At 43.5% G+C, this 23,506-nt stretch overlaps 1 protein-coding gene across 2 annotated transcripts in view; it reads left to right on the forward strand.

Moving 5' to 3' along the window:
- The window catches only part of NTN4 (netrin 4), a 90,274-nt gene that overhangs the window by 51,245 nt on the left and 15,523 nt on the right, over nt 1-23,506 (forward strand). For both annotated transcript variants that reach the window (XM_006268144.4, XM_019489258.2), the window contains exons 4-5: nt 5,908-6,034; nt 7,958-8,146. In XM_006268144.4, the coding sequence (XP_006268206.1) occupies nt 5,908-6,034; nt 7,958-8,146 (316 nt within the window). The remainder of the gene's footprint in view (nt 1-5,907; nt 6,035-7,957; nt 8,147-23,506) is intronic.

Here is a 23,506-nt window from a genome sequence, read left to right on the forward strand (position 1 = left end):
GGTAGTTAAAAGGCAGAAAATCTCTTATAAAAACTGCTTCTCCTCATCTTGGACTGTGAACAAATCAGGCAGCAGGAGGAGTTCCATTATATATTATTTTAAACTTTCATATATGATTAATCATATAGAAAAAGTCCTGATTATGCCTCTGCATAATTGCAGTCATGGATTAATGAGAAATAATCCTACCACAAAGGATGGCACCACCACTCTCCCTACCCCAGTAATTTTTCTTTTTTGAATTCTTCATTGTAAAGCTTACCAGATAAGACAACCGTGTCGAAAACAGTAATGCAGGAAATGCACCTCTACTCTACCACATTGCCTCCACTGTATCTAAGTAGTGGCTGCCCCTCAGAATCTGGCATTGATAGGGTACTGATCACTGGAACATCTGAAAGCTCATAAAAAACTGCTGTCGTCCTTACTGTATAAAATGTCCTCACACATGCTGGTAGCCCTGATCATTTACTGCTTATGCTAAAACATTGAATGCTCCCTTAAAAATATAGTGTAAGCATAATTAGAGCAAGGAATGTGTCTAGTGGAGTCATTCAGAAAAACTTCTAAACAGAGGTCTATTTATCACTCTGACCACACCAGTCTCTCTTTTCCATCCCTATCTTTATTTTATGATTGCCCATAGCTTCTCGATAAGAGAAGTTTTCTTTAGAGTTCAAGTACAGATCAAGAAGTTCAATGCAGAGTTATTCAGTAGTTTACATTCTCACTATATAAGCCATATTAATGGATAAGTATTTGGTTAATGGGACACTAGAGCCTCACTCTTTATCTCTGCCCCTTCTTTCTTCGTATTATGTCAATACACTGTAATATTATAAAATACTAATATACGCAGTTTTATGGGTGTCCACTTGTCCTTTTCATTGAGACAGTCCCAGATATCTCTCTGAAATTCATGAGCATGTGAGTCTTTGCAATTTTTGTCACTGCTGTTTAGTTCCATTGTTATGATTTACTTTTCATTCATTGGTGGCTGATTGATTTGCCACATGTTTCTTTTGTATGGCTAATGGCAAGGAAAGAGCTGATCTAGAAGGACTGGACTATAGGTTTAAACCAGGGGCAGGCAATTACTTTGGGCGGAGTTTTGGCAAGTCATCAAGGGCCGCATGACAGGCAGCCAAGGGCAGATAAATATTAATTTTCTAAATTTTTTAGGGGCCCCGCAGGCAAGATAGAATGGCCTGGCGGGCCACATCTGGCCTACAGGCCACATTTTACCCACCCCTGGTTTAAGCACATCTCTGAGCAAGATATGTACCCCTGCAGCAGTCTAACAAGAGAATGCTGCACACCTCTGTAACACAACTCTTTCCCTGTCTCCTTCTTGCTCTGGAAGAGAAGCAAGGACTGGCAGTGAATTATAATGCCTCATGTACCAGCTCAAATGTTCTGGCCTACAGGTAAAGTATGTGGAGCTAAGCTGCACTCATTCCCCACCCATACTCTACCTTCCTGATTAAGAGAAGTGAGCACACAAATTATTTTGGGTAGAGAGGGTCTTAGAGAGTGTCTTACACCTGCCTGTCCTGCATAGGTGTGAGATCCAAGCTACAATCTATCTCTAAATAAGTGATTCTCCTACCGTATGTGTTTGTAAAGATCTATGCACTAGCTTGACAATAGACAGTCAGACAAGTTGTGGTGGTATGGCTGCAAAAGTCCTGCACACTCATGCTAAAAGCCCAATCCTGATCCAGGAGACGCAGTTCGTTTAGCTATGGAATACACAATTTTCTCTCCCAGGCTCCCTTTTGCTTTTCCCCCACCAAATGCATACATTCATGGATTGGATGGCTCCATCCCCCTTGAACTGTATAAATCAGTGGGATATGCCCTTCTGAGGGGGTGCAAAAGGTCCCTGAGTGAGAGGAGGGTATGTGTGCATCATGGCGATTGATTTGCCACCAGTTCTCCCTGCAACCAACTGATGATTCTCCTCAGCTGATGGGAGGAGACAGTGGTGGCAGCTAAAGCAGGGGGATGCACAGTAGGGTGACCATCATAGAGGACAGTCCGGTTGTCCTCTGTTGATATGAAACCAAATGCCTCTGATGCCCTCTATTTTTCTCTTGAAGAAAGAGAAACCAGAATGTCCTCTATGATGGCCACTCTATGTGTAAGCGTGGTCAACCCTGCTGTGGTGGGAAATGTTGATATAAGTCATGTTGGGAACACCATAGGACATCCTCAGGTATTTGTTTCACACAAATATGGTCCAGAGCTATGACAGGTTATTTACAACTAAGTGATGAACAAAAAAATCACACATACACCTATCAACAGAAATGTCATCACTTCGTTAAACTCCCTGTCAAGCAAGAGATATGACCACTTGATGAAGGTGGGCTTAGTAAATAACACAGGAGGCACTTTTGAGATGAACACTACGTACAGAAAGCATGCTTGCATGTTTGTGTGTGGGAGCAGGCATTCCAAGTATGAGCTGTTTACAGTGTGATCAAAGCTCTTTTCTGTTCAGTTTATTTCAGGATTATGCCATAGTCCTATGTTTACTTGCACATTTTTCCCCCCAGAATCTGTTTTTACTGCAGGTCCAAGTGACAAACAGTATAGGTAGAAGGAGCACACTTATACAAGCACAAGTGAAACAGAGTTTAAGGTACATCTTACAATAGTAATTAAGAGCATATCTAGATCTTAGGCCAGATTCTCAAGGACAGTTTGGCTGGTGTATTTTGCTACTGCAATACCAGCTGTAAAACCAGGTGCAGCTAGCCAGTGAAGCTGGCTTTTGAATAAAGCAGTACAAAGCTGCACAAAGTGGGCTGATGACTGTAGCTTATCAATTTAATTCGTATAAACTGAGCTAGCTTGTTAACTGTATTAGCTTCCATTCTGCATAGCTGGTGGAGAGAAGCCAGGTAATAAGCTATTGTTCAACTCTCACTTTTAAAAAGCAGAAACCACTGAAATGAGTATGTGAGCTGGGGTAGCAGTTGGATCCTGTCTTAAGAAGGAATCTCATTTGAAGTGCTTTGAACATTGTTTTACATTTATTTTCATATTGGTGCTTTCAGTACATTTTTATTTAAAAACAAAGCAAAGCAAACTTCTGTGTGATTGCTCAGTTGATACCCCAGGAAGCCTTTACCAATTTTCATCAGGTAGAAGCTCAGAAGCACTCCAAAAGCTCCATATTGCTTATAACAGCATGATCATCAGCACTGTTTTATGTTACTCAGGGATGATTGATGAAATTGCCTCACATAAATCAGAGGTCAGCCAGGAACACCTGCAGTCTCCTACAGTTCACCTGGCCTGTACTGCAGCATCTGAGATGACAGCAATATTTAATGAAAGAAACCCTTCAAAAAAAGATTCCACAGAACAGGCTGCTCTTGAACTAACCTAGACTTGCAACTGTCGTATCTTCCCTACAGAAAAAGCATCACCATTGAATGCCACTGTCAGTTTAGTAAAATTAAAACCAAGGTGCAGTCTGCAGAAAGAGGCTTGATCTAGTCAACTAAGCGTTGCCTGAGAGCAGTCATTCTTAAGCTGCAGTCTTGCTTCTGACTCCTGATTTCCCTTAGTGGTCTTGGGCAAATCACTTAGGCCTAGAAGGTGTTATCCTCACATAGAACTTTTTCTCACTCCCTAAATGCTCCTACTGAGTTACTTCTTACTGTAAGATTATCATAACCTGACCCTACGGGCATTCAGTGGGCTTTGGCATCACTAGTCAATTTGCCTCACTATCCTCATCAAATAGATGGGAGAAAATACTTATCCATCTCACAAAAGTGTTGGAGTAATAATGTATTTTATGTTTATTGCGATTTTAACATTTAAAACCTAGATGAACCCAGCTCACCATAGAAAAATACTTAAATATGGAACCCAACAAAGATTGGGGACCAGCCAACAGCCTGTCTTTGGTCAGGACAACAATTGCATTTAAAAATGTCCTCTTCTCAATTTCCAGTGAAACGCTTACTCAACAAAAATAGCCAACCGTACAACTACTCAACCCTCTTACTCCAATGGATTTAAGAAAGTGGTCAAATATTTGCTATATTTCTTTTACTACAGTAAGATTTAACTATTAACAGTTCCCTGTTTCAGTTGATAGTTCTGTTATATTGTTGCATGAATCTCCTCCACTAAGTGTTCACAAACATTACTTCTCTAGACTGGTGGATGGACACTTAAGATAGCACAGTGCTAGAAACATCCCAGGCATGGACAGGTTTGCACTGATCTAAGGTCTGGAAGTCTGGTCATGGCTGAGGCTTGAAGCTGCTGAAAGCGCTGATTTTGCCTGGAGCAATGAACCTCAGAAATGGCTTGAATACTTCAGCAGTGCTCCCCTGCTAAGCTCCTATGGAGAGCTCAGGATGAGCTAAACATTGGGAACCCAGAAGGAAGATGGTAGTGATGAGACTGCTGTCTCTTGGGTAGCAACCGGTTCAAAGGTAGAAAGGGTCCTCAGTGGTGCTGGGGTATGCATGTGCAATTTAGTAGCTCTCAGTCGTATTAAAGATCCATGTGGTCAGATCCTGCACTGGTGCTATCATCAATTTCCATAGGGATACATCAGCAAATAATTTAGCCCTTAATGTTTAGGCTGTCCCTCGCTAATGAAAAACCATGTGATTTTCATTAGCATCTCCACTTAGGCATTGCAAAACTTAAAATTAGATGCCTTACCCCTAAGATGATCTAAACTGACAGGATTGGGTGCTTAGGTTCCACATACAGACAATGGAGAGAACTGAGTACCTCCAAAGATCAAATCAGAGCGCCTAGATACTGAGCAGGGAGAGACCTACAGGTAGCCAATAAGAGCATTAGGCACAGGGCATGTGTCTGAGCTCCTGCCCATCCTTGAGTTTAGACACCAGATTCAGGGCTGCACACAAGTTGTCCCTGTCATCTCAGGAACCAGACCACCATGAGAGAAGAAGGGTAGTTAATACAGAGCTGGCTTTGTTGCCTTTACAGTCATTACCTAAGTTTTCTGGTTGTTATCCACCACTGGAGTGATACAGAGCAATCAGAAGGGGTGAAGATCTGGCCCTAACTATGTATTTATGCTTATGACTGGTATTTATGATAACCAAGGGCTACAGAGAGAATATGCTACTAAAATGATTGTACACATCAATTATCCATCCCTCTGTATGTCTATCAGTCTTGAGAGTTTTATACTCCTGCCCATCACCATGTTATCTGCTCACCTGCCATATAAATCACTTGCAATAGTCCCTAGTGAACTTCATACCTTCTCTCCCTCTTTTCACTTTTTTGGGATTAAAAACTATGCTTAGGGTATGTTCTATACTGGAGTCAGTAAATATGTTTGTCTTAGGACTATTATTTCTTTTTTAAAAGAGTTATTTTTATTTTTCCCTCATTTTGGAGGTGGGTGGGTCTGTAGATGGAGTGTCACTGTTTGTGATTCTTGCTGGGGTGAAATTTTTCTTTTTCTTTTTGAAGAGGAAGATTCTGTGGTGTTTCCTAAAAATGGCTGGATTTTGGCTTCACCTAGTCTCCACTGGAAATCTGGTTCACATGCAAAAACCTATGAAAATCACAACAGCGTGTGATGTGATTATGCGGTATGTGTGCACGTGCACGCGCACACACACACACAGCTGAAAGCATACCTACAAACTTTTTACCTATTGACTACATCCAAGCTAATGGATCTAGTAGCAGATGCTACACAACCCCTTTTCTTTTTATCAGTTGGTATTTAACAGTGATTTGCTATTTGCAATAGTCCTCAGATATCCTTCTCAGCATTGGGTTCCATTGTAGGTGGAGCTGTACAAGCACAGATAAAAACACTGCCCTTACCCCAAATGGATTGAAGTCTTTGTTGTGAATGATCCTGGTTCTCCTTTCTTCTACTAGGTCCATGGAAAGTGCATGTGTAAGCACAATACAGCAGGCCTCCACTGTCAGCACTGCGCTCCACTCTACAATGACCAGCCTTGGCAGGCTGCAAATGGCAAAACCGGAGCCCCGAGAGAGTGCCGATGTAAGTAATTAAAAGTGCCTCGGGGCTGTCAGCATAAATAAAATGCCTTACTGCACACCTTCCCTGTATGCTTCAGAAAGATAGTAAATAGCTGGATGACAGACAGTAGCAAATCAAGATCACCACACACTGCATGTTTAAACCATGGAAGCAGCTCTGTTTGCAAAGCTGCTTCATGTAAATTCTGTGGAGAATATGCTCTCTCTTTTTGGCATCCTTGTGGAATCCAAGTACAACTCCTCATGATGTTGGTTTCTGTTGTGGGCATAATGCAGATTACCAAAAAATATTGGATGCTGGATAAGTGGCATCACTACAGATGATTAGTATGTTCACCTTTCATGTTTTGCCTTTTGTGTACGAGGATAAGCCAATTACAACTAACAGCTGTTTAGATCAAGGATGTCAAAGATACAGCCTGCAGGCCTTAGGTACACTGCTAGGACCCAGTCTAGGGAACCCACTACATGCAGTAGCTGCCTTGGACCAGTCCTGTATGCTGAATCCAGTGTGCAGGGCAAGTCTGTGAGTGCAGTCTGGCCTGATGAATTTGATACCTCTGGTTTAGAAGATCCAACAGATAGCAATGAAGATGTAGGTATATTTGGAGGTTTTCATTTTGCCACTTTCAGTATTTCCAGGAAATTTTAAAATAACAGTATTTGATGATCCAAATATTAAAAACTGAGGTCAAATTCTTAAAAAAGCTTGCTGGCTTTGGATGCATGAGCCTAACTGGGGCTGGAGTCCTAAGGCTGAAATGCGGATGTGCTCAACATTCATAATCCAAATTGAAATCAGCGACAGCTTCAGGCACTGAGTGACTCTGGAAAAATCAAATCCAAGGTGTCTTAGGGGATACCCACAATGCAGCCAAAGGTGTGCCTATAGCTTATGTGGACACAGTTGAAATATTCCACTTGGCTAGCTGGGGTATGTATAGCAGTGTTGCTGCAGCAGCATGGAGCTCAGGGTGGGCTGCAAACCCAGCCCTCATGTTTTGACCCTGCTTCTAGGATGGGCTGCAGCTAGGTTGACCTCTGTCCTACTGCAGTTGCACCTTAATTGTAGTGGGGACGCTGTAGGACTCAAAGTCTGTTTCTCTAATGGTTAATATTATATATGTAGCATATTTTCCAGAAGGGCCATGGGGCTCTGTAGAATGCCTGTGTTTTCCCCTGTCTGAAATAGCTCAGATTTGCCACTGTTCATGTTATAGGACCCACTTTGCCTGGCCCTGGAGAAAATTTAAGACAGACTTAAGTGTGCTGGAGTGGTGGGTAGAGGGGTGAGCAGAAAGAAATTTGTGTTTTATTTAGTAATATTGAACAATTGCCAGAGAACTCAGAACAGGTGTATGTGCAAGCTTCATGCCTTAAACTACAGTATTTTTTTAATCTTCTGCCAAGTTACCATCCTCACCCTCAGCTGCTCTTGTATTTATCATATTCTCTCCCAAATAAGTTTTTGCATTTTATTTTTTATTGGCAATGATCTTCAGTGTATGTCAGAGCACATTTATTTTGATTATATAACTTTCTGTAAGATTCAAAATCACATCTTTTGACCCTGAGTAGAGTCAAATTAAGTTAAAATAAATGTTCATTCTGTTAGGTTAAAGGACCTCACTGAAGAGAGAAAACACAAAAGCAAACTGTTATACATTTATTAATACCTAACACATTGACTCAAGATCAGGACTCATAAATGGCCTCCTAACAAAGCATCCATCTTATCTGGATGATTCTTAAATAGTTAGTTATATCAGCACTAGCATTCACTAACATCAATGCATTGATACATACATTTGATTTTCTGTGCTGTTTCAGCTACTTCTTTTCCAGCATTTGCATTGAACTTTTATACATGTTGCCACCCTTCCTTTTTTTAATGAATCTTTTGTTTCCTTTGGCTCAATCCTAGCATGTAAATGTAATGGACATGCTGACACATGTCACTTAGACGTGGGTGTGTGGCTAGCATCAGGGAATCGCAGCGGTGGAGTCTGTGAGAACTGTCAGCACAACACAGAAGGACAGCACTGCCAACGTTGCAAGCCAGGCTTTTACCGAGATCTCAGAAGGCCTTTCTCTGCTCCAGATGCCTGCAAAAGTAAGTCTGTGTTAATTCACTAATAAAAAAGTGGCCACTGTAAGTAAGAGAGTGAAGGATAAGACGACAAGATCCTCCTGTCTTTCATTTTGTTGTTTCATCAGTGGTCTATTAGTTCTAGACAGTTAAGTTGCTTCATCATCTTTCATCATTTGCTCTGTAGGCTGTTTGCTAAGAACAAGAGGGTTTGTTATGCTAGGGACCAGCAGATGCTTTGGATCACCCTGTGTTGTGGATACCTATAATTTTTTATATGTTGAAGGGCCTGACAGCAGCCGCTTTACTTCATTGAGGATTCGTCAACATTGTACTGCTATTTCTGGAGAACAGAGCTCCTCATCTGCACATCTTCTACATTAGCATTGGCAGAGACTCCAAAAGAGGTGTGGTTTGGCTAAATGCAGATGGAATTAGCCAAAAAAAACCCTCAAATCCATACTAATTCTTTGACATTATTGGAAACAGGTGGATCTGAAGGGAAAAAATTGAGCACGTGTACTATTCCAGAAAACTTGACAATAATGAGTCTTCTCAGCTGTGTAGTCCATCAGAAGTGACCCTGTTATATGTGAAATGAAACATCTCTCAAGTGAAATGAAAGATCTAAAACCAAAAATCTCCTGGCAACATTTTTAAGATTTGTGTTTCATTGTAGAAGACTTCAGACACACAAACAGGCCACAACTGGCAGCTAAATATAAGCAATATGCACAGCTACACAGCTGTAAACTCTACTACTCACTACACTAACACAGTACATATAACAGAGCATAAGGCAGTGCAGTATCTTCACACACAGAAGAAAGATTCTTGCACCCATCCTGTTGGAGTTGTTCCAAAGGAAATTGTTCTCGTCTCTCACGAAGTGTTCTGAAAAATAAGAATCCTTTTCTAGAGAAAGATAAATGGGCAGCACCCTTTGAAACTTTGGAGCTGCACTCTGACTGAATATGACCTGTGGCCCTCCCTGGCTTCATTATGAGGCATATAGCAGGCAGATGTTAGGATCATAGGAAAGTATGGCTGGAAGGGACCATCCTTGGTCATCTGGTCCAGCCCCCTGCTCAAGACAGGATCATCTATGATTAAACCATCCCAGCCAATTGTTTGTCTAACTTGTTCTTGAAAACTTCCAAGAATGGAGATTCCACAATTTCTCTAGGTAGCCTGTTCCAATGCTTGGCTACCCTCATAGTGAGAAAGGTTTTACCTAAATTTCCCCTGCTGCAACCTACGGCCATTGCTCTGAGTCCTGTTCCCTACAGCCACAAAGAAAAGCCAATCTCCATTCTCTCTATCAAATCCCCCCTCAGTCTTCTTTTCTTCGGACTAAATAACCCTAGTTCTTTCAGCTTTTCCTCATAAGTCTTACTTCTGAGGCCCCTAATTGTTTTTGTTGCTTTGTGCTAGACTTTCAAACTGTCTGCATCCTTCTAGTTGGCCTGTCTACCATCTGTATAAAACAATTATCCTCAACCTTGTCACATCAATAAAGTTTTTTCCAGTGTGACTTTTTGGTATACCACTAATCTAGCAGAGGAACCTTTTTCTTCCTTATGTTTCAGTTGATTATTAATTTCAGTTATTATTCATTTAATTCATTTGTACTGTATATTGTACATTTTACAAACCTGATTCTTTTATGAGTAAATTAAAAAATGTGTGTGGCTTTAATCCTTTATGTAAATAATAGTTCTACTGTTGTAATGTGTATACATCATATTATGTATTCACTCTTATTTTCTTAATATTTAATGTTTTCTTAATGCCTCTTTAGCCACTACCACTGCTGTTTGTATACTTTAGTTCCTCATCCATGATATCAGATCCTTTTTTTTCATTATACAGGACATGCACATACTATAGTGATCACTGGTTCAATAAACAGAGGCATATGTGAATCAAAAAAATTAAACAATGAACTTTATTATGGAGCAGTCAGCAACCTCTGCAGACCCTTGGTCTCAAACTAACTAACAGCTACTACCTAACTGAGGGACTATCTCCCAATTCCCAACTCTTCTAAATTAGGGAGTCTCTCTAAACTGTAACTTTTATCACTACATCTTCCCTCAATATAATAATAATTACAACAATAATTACAAAAATTAACCCCAAAGTCCATTAATGCCCATCTACAGAGGAGAGGTTACTAGCACATCACCCAGAAGTGAGTCTTTACCATTTACTTTCCTATTCCCCCTTTTCTGCAGCTCTTTTAGTAAGTATCTGTGGGCACATTTAGATGAACACACATACGCATTTCCCTGGGGGCAAATAGCAGTGGCACATAGATGTGCTGCTTCTACTTGTCCCTGGGGAGCGCATAGCAAGTTGCCCTGGGTTGAGGTAGAAGAGGCTGAGGCCAGCACCTGGGCTGGCCCCAGAAGCCTTACTTGGGGTTTTGGGGGCCTTTTGGAGCTCCAATAGCAGCGATCCGGTCACTGGCCAGCCGCTTTTTCTGCCACAGGATTTTTTTGACACCAGGATCTCCCAGTGTCAAAAAAACCTAGTGCACTGTAAATTAGCAGTGTGGCAAATGCCTGCATATGTGGCATGTGTGGTTTGTGGCACCACAGATGGGTCTGCAGTGCTGCAAACAACACGTGCTTATCTGGATGTACCCTGTGAGTCTTTCAGCAGGTTTCACTTTCTTCTTGGACCAAAGAAGTATGAAATCTAATTTCTGATTTGTTTTTGGTAGGAAGCTTTTGCTCCAAGTCTTGATAGACTTGAGTCTTTATGCTGGGGTGTGACTGATTTGCACTTTTGGCAGCTGTGCTTCTGCACAAAGCACAAAGTTCATTGGCTACTGACTATTAAGGCTGATTTTTCTTCTTTCTGCATGATAGTATTTGCCTTTGTATGCATACGTACATATCTTCTCAGATGAACATGGTCGTTTCTTGTGTTCTGGAACAATTGTTTTTCTCCTAAAACTAATCAGATTTGGGGTGTGATGGCCAAGAGAATAATTTGGAGGCATCAGTGTTATGTCTTCTTGTATTGCATGAACAGACTTAACTAGATCCAGTTTCTCACAAGCTGGAAGAATCAAAATTGGTGTCACCTCCCAAGGTTCCACAGTGACTGGAAGATTGTATAGTCTGTTTTTATATTGGATGCCAGTAATGCACTCCTTCCCACTGATTTTTGCTTGGTTCTACTATATATGTCTAAAATTCTTCTGGTATATTCTCAGGTTTTTGAGGTTTTTGTGTTTGGGATTTTCAGCAGCTGGCAAAATAGTTTCTATTGTTGCAGTTAAAACAGAGCTTTCCAAATGCAGCCCAGTGTTTGGGGCCATGTTGCCTTCCACATTCGCCTGCGTGCCAACCCTTTTGCCCTCTCTCCTCTTTAGCATGCTCTTTGGTAATGGAAAATTCCACTCTGTGAGGTGACTTCTTACCAGTCGATTCATACATTCATAGATCGTTAGGGGCTGGAAGGGACCTCGAAAGACCATCAGGTCCAGCTCCCTCCACCAAGCAGGAAAGATAACTGGGGGGCAGGTGACCCCAGCAAGGTGACGATCTAGTCTCTTCTTGAAGATTTCAAGGGTAGGTGATTGCACCACCTCTGGAGAGAACTTATTCCACAGTCTGGACACCCTAGTTGTGAAGTAGTTTTTCCTAATGTTGAGCCTGAAACGGTCTTCCAGGAGTTTGTGACCATTACTCCTACTTTTCTCCAAGGGTGCCCTGGTGAACAGTTGTTCACTGAGCCCTTTATGTACACCTCTGATGTAGCAGTAAGCTGCTACCAAGTTCCCTCTCAACCTTCTCTTTTTCAGGCTGAAGAGTCCCATATCCCTCAGCCTTTCCTCATATGGCTTGCCGCACAAGTCTCTGATCATATGGGTGGCCCTTCTCTGGACTCTTAAGCTTTACCATGTCCTCGTTAAAGTGTGGCACCCAGAACTGGACACAGTACTCCAGCTGCGGTCTCACCAATGTCGAGTAGGGTGGAAGAATCACTTTTTTGGTTTTTCTGGAGATGCTTTGATTGATGCATGCTAAGGTATTGTTAGCTCTGCTGGCTACAGCGTTGCACTGCCGGCACTTTACATTTCTTTATGTTGAACTTCATCTGGTTCTGATCCACCTAACTTGCAAGCCTATCTAGGTCTGCCTGTATCTGCAGCCTGTCTTCAAGCATGTCCACAACCCTTTCATATATTCCACCCTATGAAGTAGCTTTTTTCTAGTTGCATGCTTTCATGCCTACCATATAGATAACCTCTTTTTGTGCAGTCAGCTCTGCCACCTGGGCCCTCTTGGTTTCTGCTGCCCTGTGCATTTGGATAGTCTTTTCAAGGGACAAGTTTGCCTCATGCGATAGCTTTTCTTGTGATGAAGTGTTGGCAATGCCACAAATAATCCTATCTCTAATCAGAGATTCTGTCAAGTTCCTACAAGGACAGTTCTTAGTTTTTTTAGTTCAGTATACATGTACTTTTATCCCGTTGTTTGTCTTCACAAAAAAAATCTGTTTTTTTCAATAGTCTGATTGCTTTTTTGGCATGCACTACTCCTCAAAGGTGGATAGTATTACACTTACTTGCACATTTTGAAGGTAAAAGTGTTATAAACAGCTAGGGCTTCCTCCCCGACAGTATGCAAGAAGACAGATGATTTGACCTTGTCTCTTCTACCCCTTTGGCTGCTTGGTACCACTCAAACCTTTTGTCTGAACACCTTCCAGTTCCCTGCTATATTGCCTGACAGCAGAAGGGCAGATGGAGGTTACAAAACTTCCATGACTAACTGCCCTTTTGCTTTGACTGACTATAACTCTGCAGAAAGATCACTTACTTTTGTCTTTCCACATGACTGCATTATTCCTCTTGCTCTCAGTTTCCAGCTTCTGTTTCAGTTTGGATCTCTAATTCTTTCAGGTTCTTTCTCAATCACTATTCCTGACAACATGTGATCACTGGGTTCATAAACACAGGCATACATGAATGAAAAGAACTAAACAACAAACTTTTAATTGTGGAGTAGTAGGTAACCTCTGCAGACCCTTGGTTTCTCTCTAACTAACAGCTACTATCTAACTGAGGAACCATTTCCCAATTCTCAACTCTTCTAAATTATAGAGTATCTGTAAATTATAACTTGTATCACTACGCTTGCATTTTCTTGTGCTCCCACTGTCATGCTAGGCCATGGGTAGCCAGTTCTGGGGATAATCTGAAAGTCAGGAGAAGCCAGGAAGTCAGAAGCTAGGAGATCTGTCCAGGGAACTGAGTCAGAGATCCAGAGGGTCAGGCATAGGATGCGATCAGGAGGTTAGGCAGGTCAGGTATCCAGGAGTTCAAGCCAGAGCTGGGTCAGGCAGAATGCAAGGTCAGAAGGCTAGCCAGATCAGGTATCTAGAGAATCTGTCAGCCAGTAGCAGTACAATCCAAGGGTGCAGCAGCCTCAGTACAGATTGCACCTTTTTTCGCAGACACTTCCCTTCTGGGTCAGAAGTCTGTACGTGAAGGGTAAACAGTTAGCTGGCCTTGGCTAGCCACTCTGTTGGCAGAAAGTGGGCATGTGCCTAGGCCCAGATGGAGTGGTCTGGACACATGTCTGCCCCACTGTTCTGCTGGGGAGGTGGTAGACTGGGGTGAGCTGTTATGCCAGACAAGGCTAGGCCCTGGGTTCAAGGCCATGGACTGACATCCACTAACAGAAAAACAAGCTAGAATCATGGACTCAGCTCCACCTTCTTCAGGGGTCTTTTTCTACTTCTGTTAGGAAGAAAGGAAAGACTGGCTTGGGAGGTAACTAATGCTAGGTATACAGAATTCCAGTAAAATCAAAGCAGTTTCCACATATAATAGCAAGTCAAGGTAAACATTGTGGGAGAAGCCTAACCTTGACCTGCTAAACTATTTTTATACTACTGTTGTTTGTCTTCACTAGGATTTTACCTCATGTTGGTTGCCACATGTAAGCTGACCTGAGATAAGAAAAATACCATTTTTCCTAGGCCTTTGAAGCCAAAGGAAGTTTTGACATTGACTGCAGTGCGAACTGACTGTGGCCTTTGGGGTTACCATAAAGGAAGCACACTCCGCATTGGAGATGGAAGGAGTGGGTTGTTTCAGCCTTTGCTTGGCCAGGGTTGGGTCTGAAATGAAATCTTATACAAAGAGCATATCACTTAGTCCACCGCTCCAATAATTTTAGTGCAGACCTTGTCCAAATTGGGAAGGACACAAAGTGAATCAAAGTTCAGGAATTTTGGATCATCATTTACTGGACTGGAGTCTAGCACACAGAACACAAGCAGGATTATTGGAAAGTTCCACTGTGAAGCAGAGATAGATTCGTATGGAAAACTATTAATGGTGAAAAAAAATCAAAGAAAGTTTACAATCAATACGCGCAACACAGAATTAGTTATATGCCACTAACACCAAATCCTAAACAACTATTAATAACCTGGCTAAGTTTAGCAGTCTTGGTAGGAGGCACATACATGCAGATGATATGATCAATGCATATTTTACTGACACAAAGGTGGATATAAGCGCTGGTGCATAGTCATGTCAGTTTTCTTCATTTACTTATAAATCATTGACCCATAACATTCTACTTCACTAATACATTTCTTTTAAGAAGTCCTTCATGCCTTAACAAAAGCTAGGGATTCCCATCCTAAAAGCACCAGTATAACTAAAGAATTCTCCATATTTAGGAAGTCTGTGATATTTAAAATCCAAAAATAACATGTTCAAAAAGAACCATTAGGTATCACTGCCTGCAGTAAGAAAGTATGGATAGCTCCCTTTTGCATTTACAGTGTCTAAATAGCTATTGTTATTTCAATATATAATAGATACATGGAGTGCTTTTGCAGCCCTGTGGAGTAAATATTGTTAGATGTTAAACTGGTTTTTAGGAAGATTTAGGTAATGTTAGAATGATGTGCATTACAAAGTATAACTCACAAATTTAATTATTGGTGGGCAGGAAGGGACAGGAAAACTTTTAGTTCCCTCTTATGTGCTGTCTTTCTTGACACCCTCATAGTTCCAGGTCCCTCTTAATATTTTTCTTTCCCATCTCCTCCTCTCTATCTGCATAATCCCCAGCCAGCGCTGTGTATAGAAGCTGTCTCAGCCATTCTCGCCAAGCAACAATGGACACCCTAAGTCAGCAGCACGGTTCACCTTTCAAGGGTCTTGTGTAAAGGTTCACATTTTATAAGACAATCAGAATAAAAACTAAAACGGGTGTGTGGCCATATTCCAACAGGGGCCCTTGTTATTTTCACGGTTGTAATACCAACCTGACCTCTGTTCCTTGCAACACAGCCACTCCAATCTTACAAAGGGCAGCCCACATCTCTGGGGAAACTATGGTGAAGGAATGGAGTCAGAGCCATTTTAGTGTCACAGGTGAAAGACATAAATCACATTTGAAATGTTTTGGTACTTCAAGGGTTTTCTGGAGAATCTGCCTCATAAAGGGTTAATAATATTTTACCTAGGTCCAGCTAGGTATAGTTCTTTTAAATAAAATTGTGTAAGATTGATTATAGTCAGGGCGTGAAAGGTTCCTAAGTACTGTCTCATGCATGGCTTATGGTTATAAGGGACCTATCTGATAACCTTTTTTTGAACAGGAAAACTGAGGAATTCTGTGTTTTTATTATTGGTTCAATTAATCAGCATTGTTCAACAACAGAGTAGCAATGAAAATTTAAAAAAACCCACCAAGGTCAACATAGGTAAAGGAGTTGTTAAACCATAATCTTCAAGAATACTTTAAAGATACTTTCAGGTGAGCAGTATATAATATTTGTTCAGGAATAGGTGTGTACTAGATAAAACAGGGCATTCTACCATTTAAAATAATAATGTGGCTGAAGGTTATTCACAGACTCCTTCCTACCCTTCCCCCCCCACCCAGGTTCTTTCTTTTTTTTAATACCCCATGGAATTTTAAGTCTCAGCTACACTGTAATTGGGGATAATAAATTGGGTTTTATAATTGCTATGTTTATTCTTGCTTTTACACTGTAGATTTTAAGGGTAAATATTTGGTGCTACCAAAGGTTAACTGGCAGCTTGAGAAATTAAGTCCTCCATTCATGACACAGATCTGAAGATGAAATCCAACAGCAAAACTCCCAGTAGGTTCAACAGGGGCAAGACTTTACTTCTAATCCCATTCAACACCTCCCAAGCAGAGACTTAGTCATTAGTTTGTATTTGCATGGCCTTTTGTGATTACTAGGCACATCTACATGTTCGTTAATGCACTTTTGCTACTGTGCATTAAATTTAGTACCTCTAATGTGAGGTAATAACTAAATGCACATTAAGCTGCCCTAATGCACAGTAGTGAAAGCATATGCTTTTGTAGTGACGCTTAATATGCAGTAGCCTAATTTTACTGCGCATTAGTGTATTGGCACAGTTTTTGCCATGATGTTTAAGGCTCAGTAAAATAGACTGCTGCACATTAAAGCACACATGTAGACATGCCCACTGAATACTAAGCACTCTTACACAGGTTTCCCTTGATTTATGCAGGTTCTTTATATGCAAATTCGCTCTTATGCGATGAGCATATTTAGACCCATAATTCATTATATGCAAGGTAAATTCACTCTTATGTGATCAGCATAGATGCCCTGTGTGCCCCCCCAAGCAGGTAAGTCTGTGCGGGGAGGGGAAAGGGCCGTGGCCCCACTCACCCAGCCCCGGCTGCAGCAGCCCTGGGAGCAGCTGGCGTCAGCTACCTGCAGCCACTGGGCTGCACCATACTCCACCTGTGTCCTGTTGTCCCCCCCCCTGCACCTGGGCTCCACTTGTCTGCACTCACCTCTGCTTCTGGGTTGTACCGTGCCCTCGTGCAGGAAGCTGGTGTCGGCTACTCCCGGGGCTGCTCCAGCACGGGCTGGGGTGAGTGCAGACAAGCAGAGCCCTGGACAGCTCAGGGCATGGCACTCACCCCAGCCCATGCTGGAGCAGCCCCGGGAGCAGCTGACACCAGCTGCCTGCACCCAGGAATGGTGCAGCCCAGCAGCTACAGGCAGCTGGCATAAACCACTCCCAGGGCTGTTGCAGCAGGAGCTGGGGTGAGTGGGAACAGGCAGAGCCCTGTGAGGTTCAGGGCACGGTGCAGCCCAGTGGCTACAGGCAGCTGGTGCTGGTTGCTCCCAGAGCTGTTGCAGCTGGGGCTGGAGTGAGTGCCGCACTGCCCGGGGCTCTGCTTGTCCACACTCACCCCAGCCCATGCTGGACCGTGCCTGGGAGCGGCTGATGACAGCTGCCTGTAGCTGCTGGGCTGCACCATGCCCTGGTGCAGGCAGCTGGTGCAGGCCGCTCCTGGGGCCGCTGCAGCTGGGGCTGGGGTAAGTGCCGCTCTGTTCCCTCTGCTTTGCTGCCTTGTGTAGCCACGGAAGCGGTACCCTTCCCCCTGCCCCTTCCATAGTCCCAGCTTCACTCCCTCCCTCCCTCCCCACCATGGGAACCTATCCCTATTTGTTACATTGTAAAATGGGTTCGCTTTATGTGAATTCAATTTACACACCATTCTCCGGAAATGCACGTACTGCATAAATTGAAGGAAACCTGTATACAATATTACACTGATGCAACTTGGCCTCTTCATAATATTTCATTTCAATCTGTGGAAGAGACAGATTGGTCTCCTGGTGAGTTTAGTCATAGTAGGCTCTTGTGCTTATACAGTCTAATTGAAGGCTAGGCCTGATGTGGACTTAATGGCCCTTCTTCCCCCTCTCTATTTTCTGTAATTCTGGTCTGGCCAAATCCAGAGGAGTAAGTCCTGGGAAAGGGTTTGTAAGGCTCTAGAACAGCGGTTATCAACTAGGGGTACACGTATCCCTGGGGGTAGTTGAGACGGCCCTAGGGGATACATGCAAGTGGGCAGGGATGGAGCGCCATCGCACAGCATCCTGTGCTGCTGCGCAGGCACCACCAGCCTGGCTGCGGCCACTTGGCATTGAGCTGCTTGCCGGGGCTGCTCCAGCGTGGGCTGGGGTGAGTGCTGTGCCCTGAGCTGTCCAGGGCTCTGCTTGTCTGCACTCACCCCAGCCCGTGCTGGAGCGGCCCCGGGAGTAGCCGACACCAGCCCTGCTCTAGAACATCATCCTGGGTTTTTATCTGGATCAGAATCGACAGGAAGTCAATCAACAGGTAGCCATGCCCCCTACTGAAGTACCACTGCAGAACTGAGCATCCTAGTTAAGATGAATGAAGAGTTGTTGCATTGCTTGAATAATCTTTATGCCCCTTAACCCTTAGGAAAGTAAAAAAAAAAAAAAATCCTTTTCTAGGGAAAGTGAGGAGACTGAGAGCTTGTAGTTTCTCTTTATATAACTGGCAAATCAGCTTCCAGTGACAAATCTGACCTGCACAAAAGCCTCTTTACCTCAGTTCAATAATGAAAAGAAGTTTTATACCCGAGACCTGCATCAGAGCTACAGCCCCCATAACACACGTGAATGCTTCATTGCTAGGGTTTTTTGAGAAAATAGTTTTGCATCTGCTTCCAAATCTCCAAAGCAACACATAACAAATTAGGCAAGCAACTGTAAGATTGAGATGTCTTTGAAAAGATGAGTCGTTCTGGCTGCAAAAGGAAAATTAAGAAAATAAAATTAACTGAGTTTGCCATTGATTGAGTCCAGTTTCTTCCTGTGTTCATATCGGATCTTTCATAACAGCATTCATAGATGTAATTTTAGCAACCATCTACCTATGTTACTGCAGAATCATAGGGCTGGAAGGGATTTCAAGGGTATTCTGATCCAACCCCCTTCACAGAGATAGGAGCAATCCATTAAGCTGTTTTAAGTCAGTCTCCAAAATGCATCCTTTATGGAAGAAATGTGAAAAACTTGTAACTAAAATGTAGCATACTGGGTCAGATTCATCACTGGATGAAGGAAACAGAACTGTATTGACTTAATTGTCTATCCACTTATCTTGCTCATTAAATTACTCCACTGAGTGCCAGAGACCTGAAGAAGATAGATGATTTTACTTCCTGTAAAGGAGTTGAAGAATGTCATAAATATGCATTGCATCTAATAAGAAAATAGAACACTTGGATGCAGGTGTCAGGTATGGATTTCAAGAGAAAGGTGTGAAAGCCTCAGTGAGCACTGTTGAAAACAATGTTATTAGAGATACTGGAGTTCACTGCCTGCAGCTAGTTATGCAGTTTGTGGAGAGGTGTTTTAATCTTCTAATTTGATGTAATTATATTAGTTTGGGAATGGCAGGGGTGGGGAAAGTTTGGAGTGTTTTGGCATAGACTCTGGAACAACCATCACTACTGTAAACTGACTGCCAATATTAGAGATGAATTAATATTAAAAACTCTAATTTAGGTGTGTCAAAGCCTGAAAATCACAAAAATGTAATCAGATCAGATTAAAAGATATGTGCATAGCAATAAGTATTTTAAAGCAAAGCTTGGTTATGCTGTATGCAGTACCTAACCTTTTCTTATCTCCACAGTAACAAATGGGGGGGAAAACCCCCCAACCCCTCCCCCATAGAAAGTTGTGCTTTGGTTTACATGAAAATATTTGCATAAAAAGTGCCAGCTTTCCATAAGCATCTTGATTTTGCTTTTTCATCAAAAACCAAGTTTCAGGAAATGGAAATTTATATAGATTTTGAAATGCTGCTGCTGTGCTTCCTGGGAGTCCTAGGATCCTTTTTTTTCCTGATAAAAAAATTTGCAAATTCTCTGATAAAAAACTTGCAAATTCTCTGATAAAAACCCTAAAATCTGTGATTAAAATGAAAGGCTCCTCACTCCCCCCCCCCCTCTCCCCAGCCCTGCTGGTGCCCCTCACTCCCCCTGCCCAGTCCCCTGGCCCTGCTTATGCCCCTTGCTCCTCCCCCACAGCTCACCGGCCCTGCTTGTACTCCTCATGCCCCCCACAGCCCTGCTGGTGCCCCTCGCCCCCCACCCCAGCTGGAGGGGGCCTCTAGTTGCCAGGGCTATGGGGCCTGTCCCCAGAAGGAAGCAGCGCTGCTGCAGCGGAGCAACACATAGAGTCTGGCTTCCCCCCCCTGCTGCCTGCCTGCTGAGGGGGCAGGGGCGGGAGGTGGGGGAAGGCAGCTCCCTGCCACTCTGCACACTCCCAGGGGGCAGGGGGACCCGTGCCCCCAGATCTGTGTGCAGGGCAGGGGCAGGCTGAGGCTGCAGGCTCAGGCTTTCCACCCTGCTGCCCTCCCCCGGGGCCTCCACAGCCTGGCGAGTGCAACCCAGCACTGCAGGGAACAGCAGAGCCACACAGGAATCTCCTTGCTGCTGTGAGCTCCATGCTGCTCTGGTGATGCATCCCCTGCCCACGTGGCAGCAGTGGTGGGAACAACCCTGCGCCACTGCCCCTGCTGCTGCCATGGGCATAGGGAATGTCTCCAGGTCAGGGCGGAGCTCGCAATGGCAAGGAGATCCCCATGTGGCTCCACTATTCCCTGCAGTGCTGAGTCGCATCCGCCAGGCTGTGGAGGGCCTGGAGGAGGGCAGCAGGGTAAGAGCCCAAGCCTTCCCCATCCTGCGCACCAGCCTGGGGGTCATGGGTTCCCCCCTGCCCCCAAGAGTGCACAGAGCAGCAGGAAGATAGCCCCTCCCCCCCACTTTCCCCCAGATGAGCTGCCTGCAACCCTGCCACTCCCCACTGGGACCCTGTGCATTGCAGCCCCAGGCCCCAAGCCCTATGCACTGTCTGACAAGGCAGCAGACCCAGCCCTGCCCAGCTCCCTCCCTCTCTCCCTATGGGGGCTTCAGTCGCCCCCCACCCCTGCTTACCTGCAGGCTGCCTGGAGGTCATGTGCATATCCATACACATGGAGCTCCCTGCCTGACCACCCTCCTCCTGCTCCTTCCCAGCCCCCTGCAGGCTAGAAGTCTGCCAGCCTGCAGAGGGCTCTTTGCAAAACTGCAAAATTCTCCAGTAAAATGAGAAATCTGTGTTTTCCTCCAGTAAAGGGGAAAATCCGTGGTTTTCTCCATTTTTCCGTAGGAGACAGAAAACCTGGATCCTTGGTGGTAACTATGTTGCCTCATGCCCTTGTACTCCTCTCTGGGGTGGGCTCCCCAGCTGGACTACATTTCCATAAAGTGTCTGGGCTAGAGATACTAAAGAAGCTTCCTCTTTTCAGAAAGAGAGAAAATGTTGTGTCATGGGAGATGTTGTCTAACCTGGGACACAGGCTAAAATGAAGAATAGGAGCATGAGACAGCAGAACTACAGCTCCCAAGCAGTATTGTGATAATCTTTCCAAATTTAAATCTTTTGGTGTTTGAATTTCTATCAACATTTTCCCCCAGAATTCTCCTTTTTCCATTGTCTCCAGTTCCCCCTTTTTCCAACAAGAGATCCAGATAATATCTGAAAAATTAAAAAAGGGAGCAGAAAGAAGGAAGAGAAGGGATATTTCATAGTTTCATAGTAGCTAGGGTCAGGAGGGACCTGAACAGATAATCTAGCCTGACCCCCTGCCACAGGCAGGAATGAATGCTGGGTTCACAAGACCCCAGACAGGTGATCATCCAACCTCCTCTTGAATTTGCCCAAGGTAGGGGCGAGGACCACTTCCCTGGGAAGCTGGTTCCAGATTTTGGCCACCCTAACTGTAAAATATTGCCTCCTGATCTCTAACCTAAACCTATTCTCCATCAGCTTAATACCATTGTTCCTCGTCACCCCAGGTGGTGCTGGGGAGAAAAGAAAACCTATTCGCTGTTGATCCCCCCTGATGAACTTGTAGGCAGCCACTAGGTCCCCCCTCAGCCTCCTCTTGCTGAGGCTGAACAGGTTCAGGTCCCTCAGTCTCTCCTCGTAGGGCCTGTCCTGCTGCCCTCTCACCAAGCGGGTGGCCCTCCCCAGGCTGCCCACATCCCTTTTGAAGTGTGGCACCCAGTACTGGACACAGTACTCCAACTGCGGCCTGACCAAAGTCACATAGAGGGGGAGTATCACCTCTCTGGACCGGCTTGAGATGCATCTTTGGATGCATGACAAGGTATGGCTGGCCTTGCTGGCTGCGATCTGGCATTTCAAACTTTCCCTTGTAGTGCTGCTTCCAAATTCCTCCATTCTGGGGTGAAGGATTTGCCTCTTCATTCCCATGCCCCAACTCCCTTCCAAAGTCACCTCACTAGCTAGTAATCCTTCTGGCTGCTGTACTGACTCACACTGTGATCTTCAGAAAAAAAACACTTCTAACACCTTCCAATAAAATGGAGAACTGCTGCGATAAGAGACTATTGAGCAGAACAGAGAAACATCAAAGAATAGAATCCCCTCCTTGATCAATAACAATGAGTGTTTTTGGATTTCGGTTCATAAAACGAACACACCTCTGGAAAATCCATGTTTCAGGTTTTATACAACAAGTGAATGGCATTTGTAGCTATTGTGGCCCTTTGTTATCAGTGTGTTCATTTTTTAATCAGCACTTCAAAATATCTAGTTTAATTTGTTTTGAAAGAAGAATGACAAAGAAGACCTATTTTCTATCATTTGGGTTTTTTTAATGATTTATTTCAACTCCTCTTGCAACAATATTAATTGTGACTTCAAAAAGTAGGTACATTAGGCTTCACTTCTGTAGAGTGGAAAAGTATCCAAATCCTGATTCCACAAGATACTTAAATGCACATCATACAATGAGGTGTATACTTTGCTGAAGTAGGATCCTGGTGCTATAAGCGGACTAAGTCCACGTTGCATTCACATCTTGAATAGAGAAAGGCAGCAGTGATGATTAGTGGTATGGAGGGGCTTCCATAGAGGAGTAACTAAAGAGGCAAGGCCTATTCCGCTTAGAAAAGAGACACTTGAGGAAGAACATTATATAAGGGTTTACAAAATAGTAAACAGTGAAGAGAAAGTAAAGAGGGATTTATTATTTATTGTCTCTCACAATACAAGAACAAGGGGTCACAAAATGAAACGTCAAATTTTAAAACTAGCAAAAGGAATTTCTTTTTCACACAGCATGTAATTAAAGTATGTAACTCATTGCCACAAGATATTATGGAAGCTGACAGCTTTGCCAGATCCAAAAATGGGATTGGACAAATTATTGGAGGAAAGGTGCATCAGTAGCTATTGAGCATGGGAGTTAGGGATACAGCCTATGAATCAGAACTTACTAGACCTTAAGGGTGCAAACAGAAGTGAAAATTTTCACCAGATCAGGCCACAGAAAGTGGTCTATAGCCATGACTAAACACAAGTACACGACTGCTTCAAAAATGGCCAGTCAAGTGAAAATCTGAACCCTCATTGCATGAGGGGTCAGATGAAGATGTTTCCTCTCCTGTAACTTCTTTCTGTGCTGCCTCCCAGCCTGTCACTGTT

The sequence above is a fragment of the Alligator mississippiensis genome, chromosome 4 (assembly GCF_030867095.1).
Source record: "Alligator mississippiensis isolate rAllMis1 chromosome 4, rAllMis1, whole genome shotgun sequence".
Taxonomy (NCBI): domain Eukaryota; kingdom Metazoa; phylum Chordata; order Crocodylia; family Alligatoridae; genus Alligator; species Alligator mississippiensis.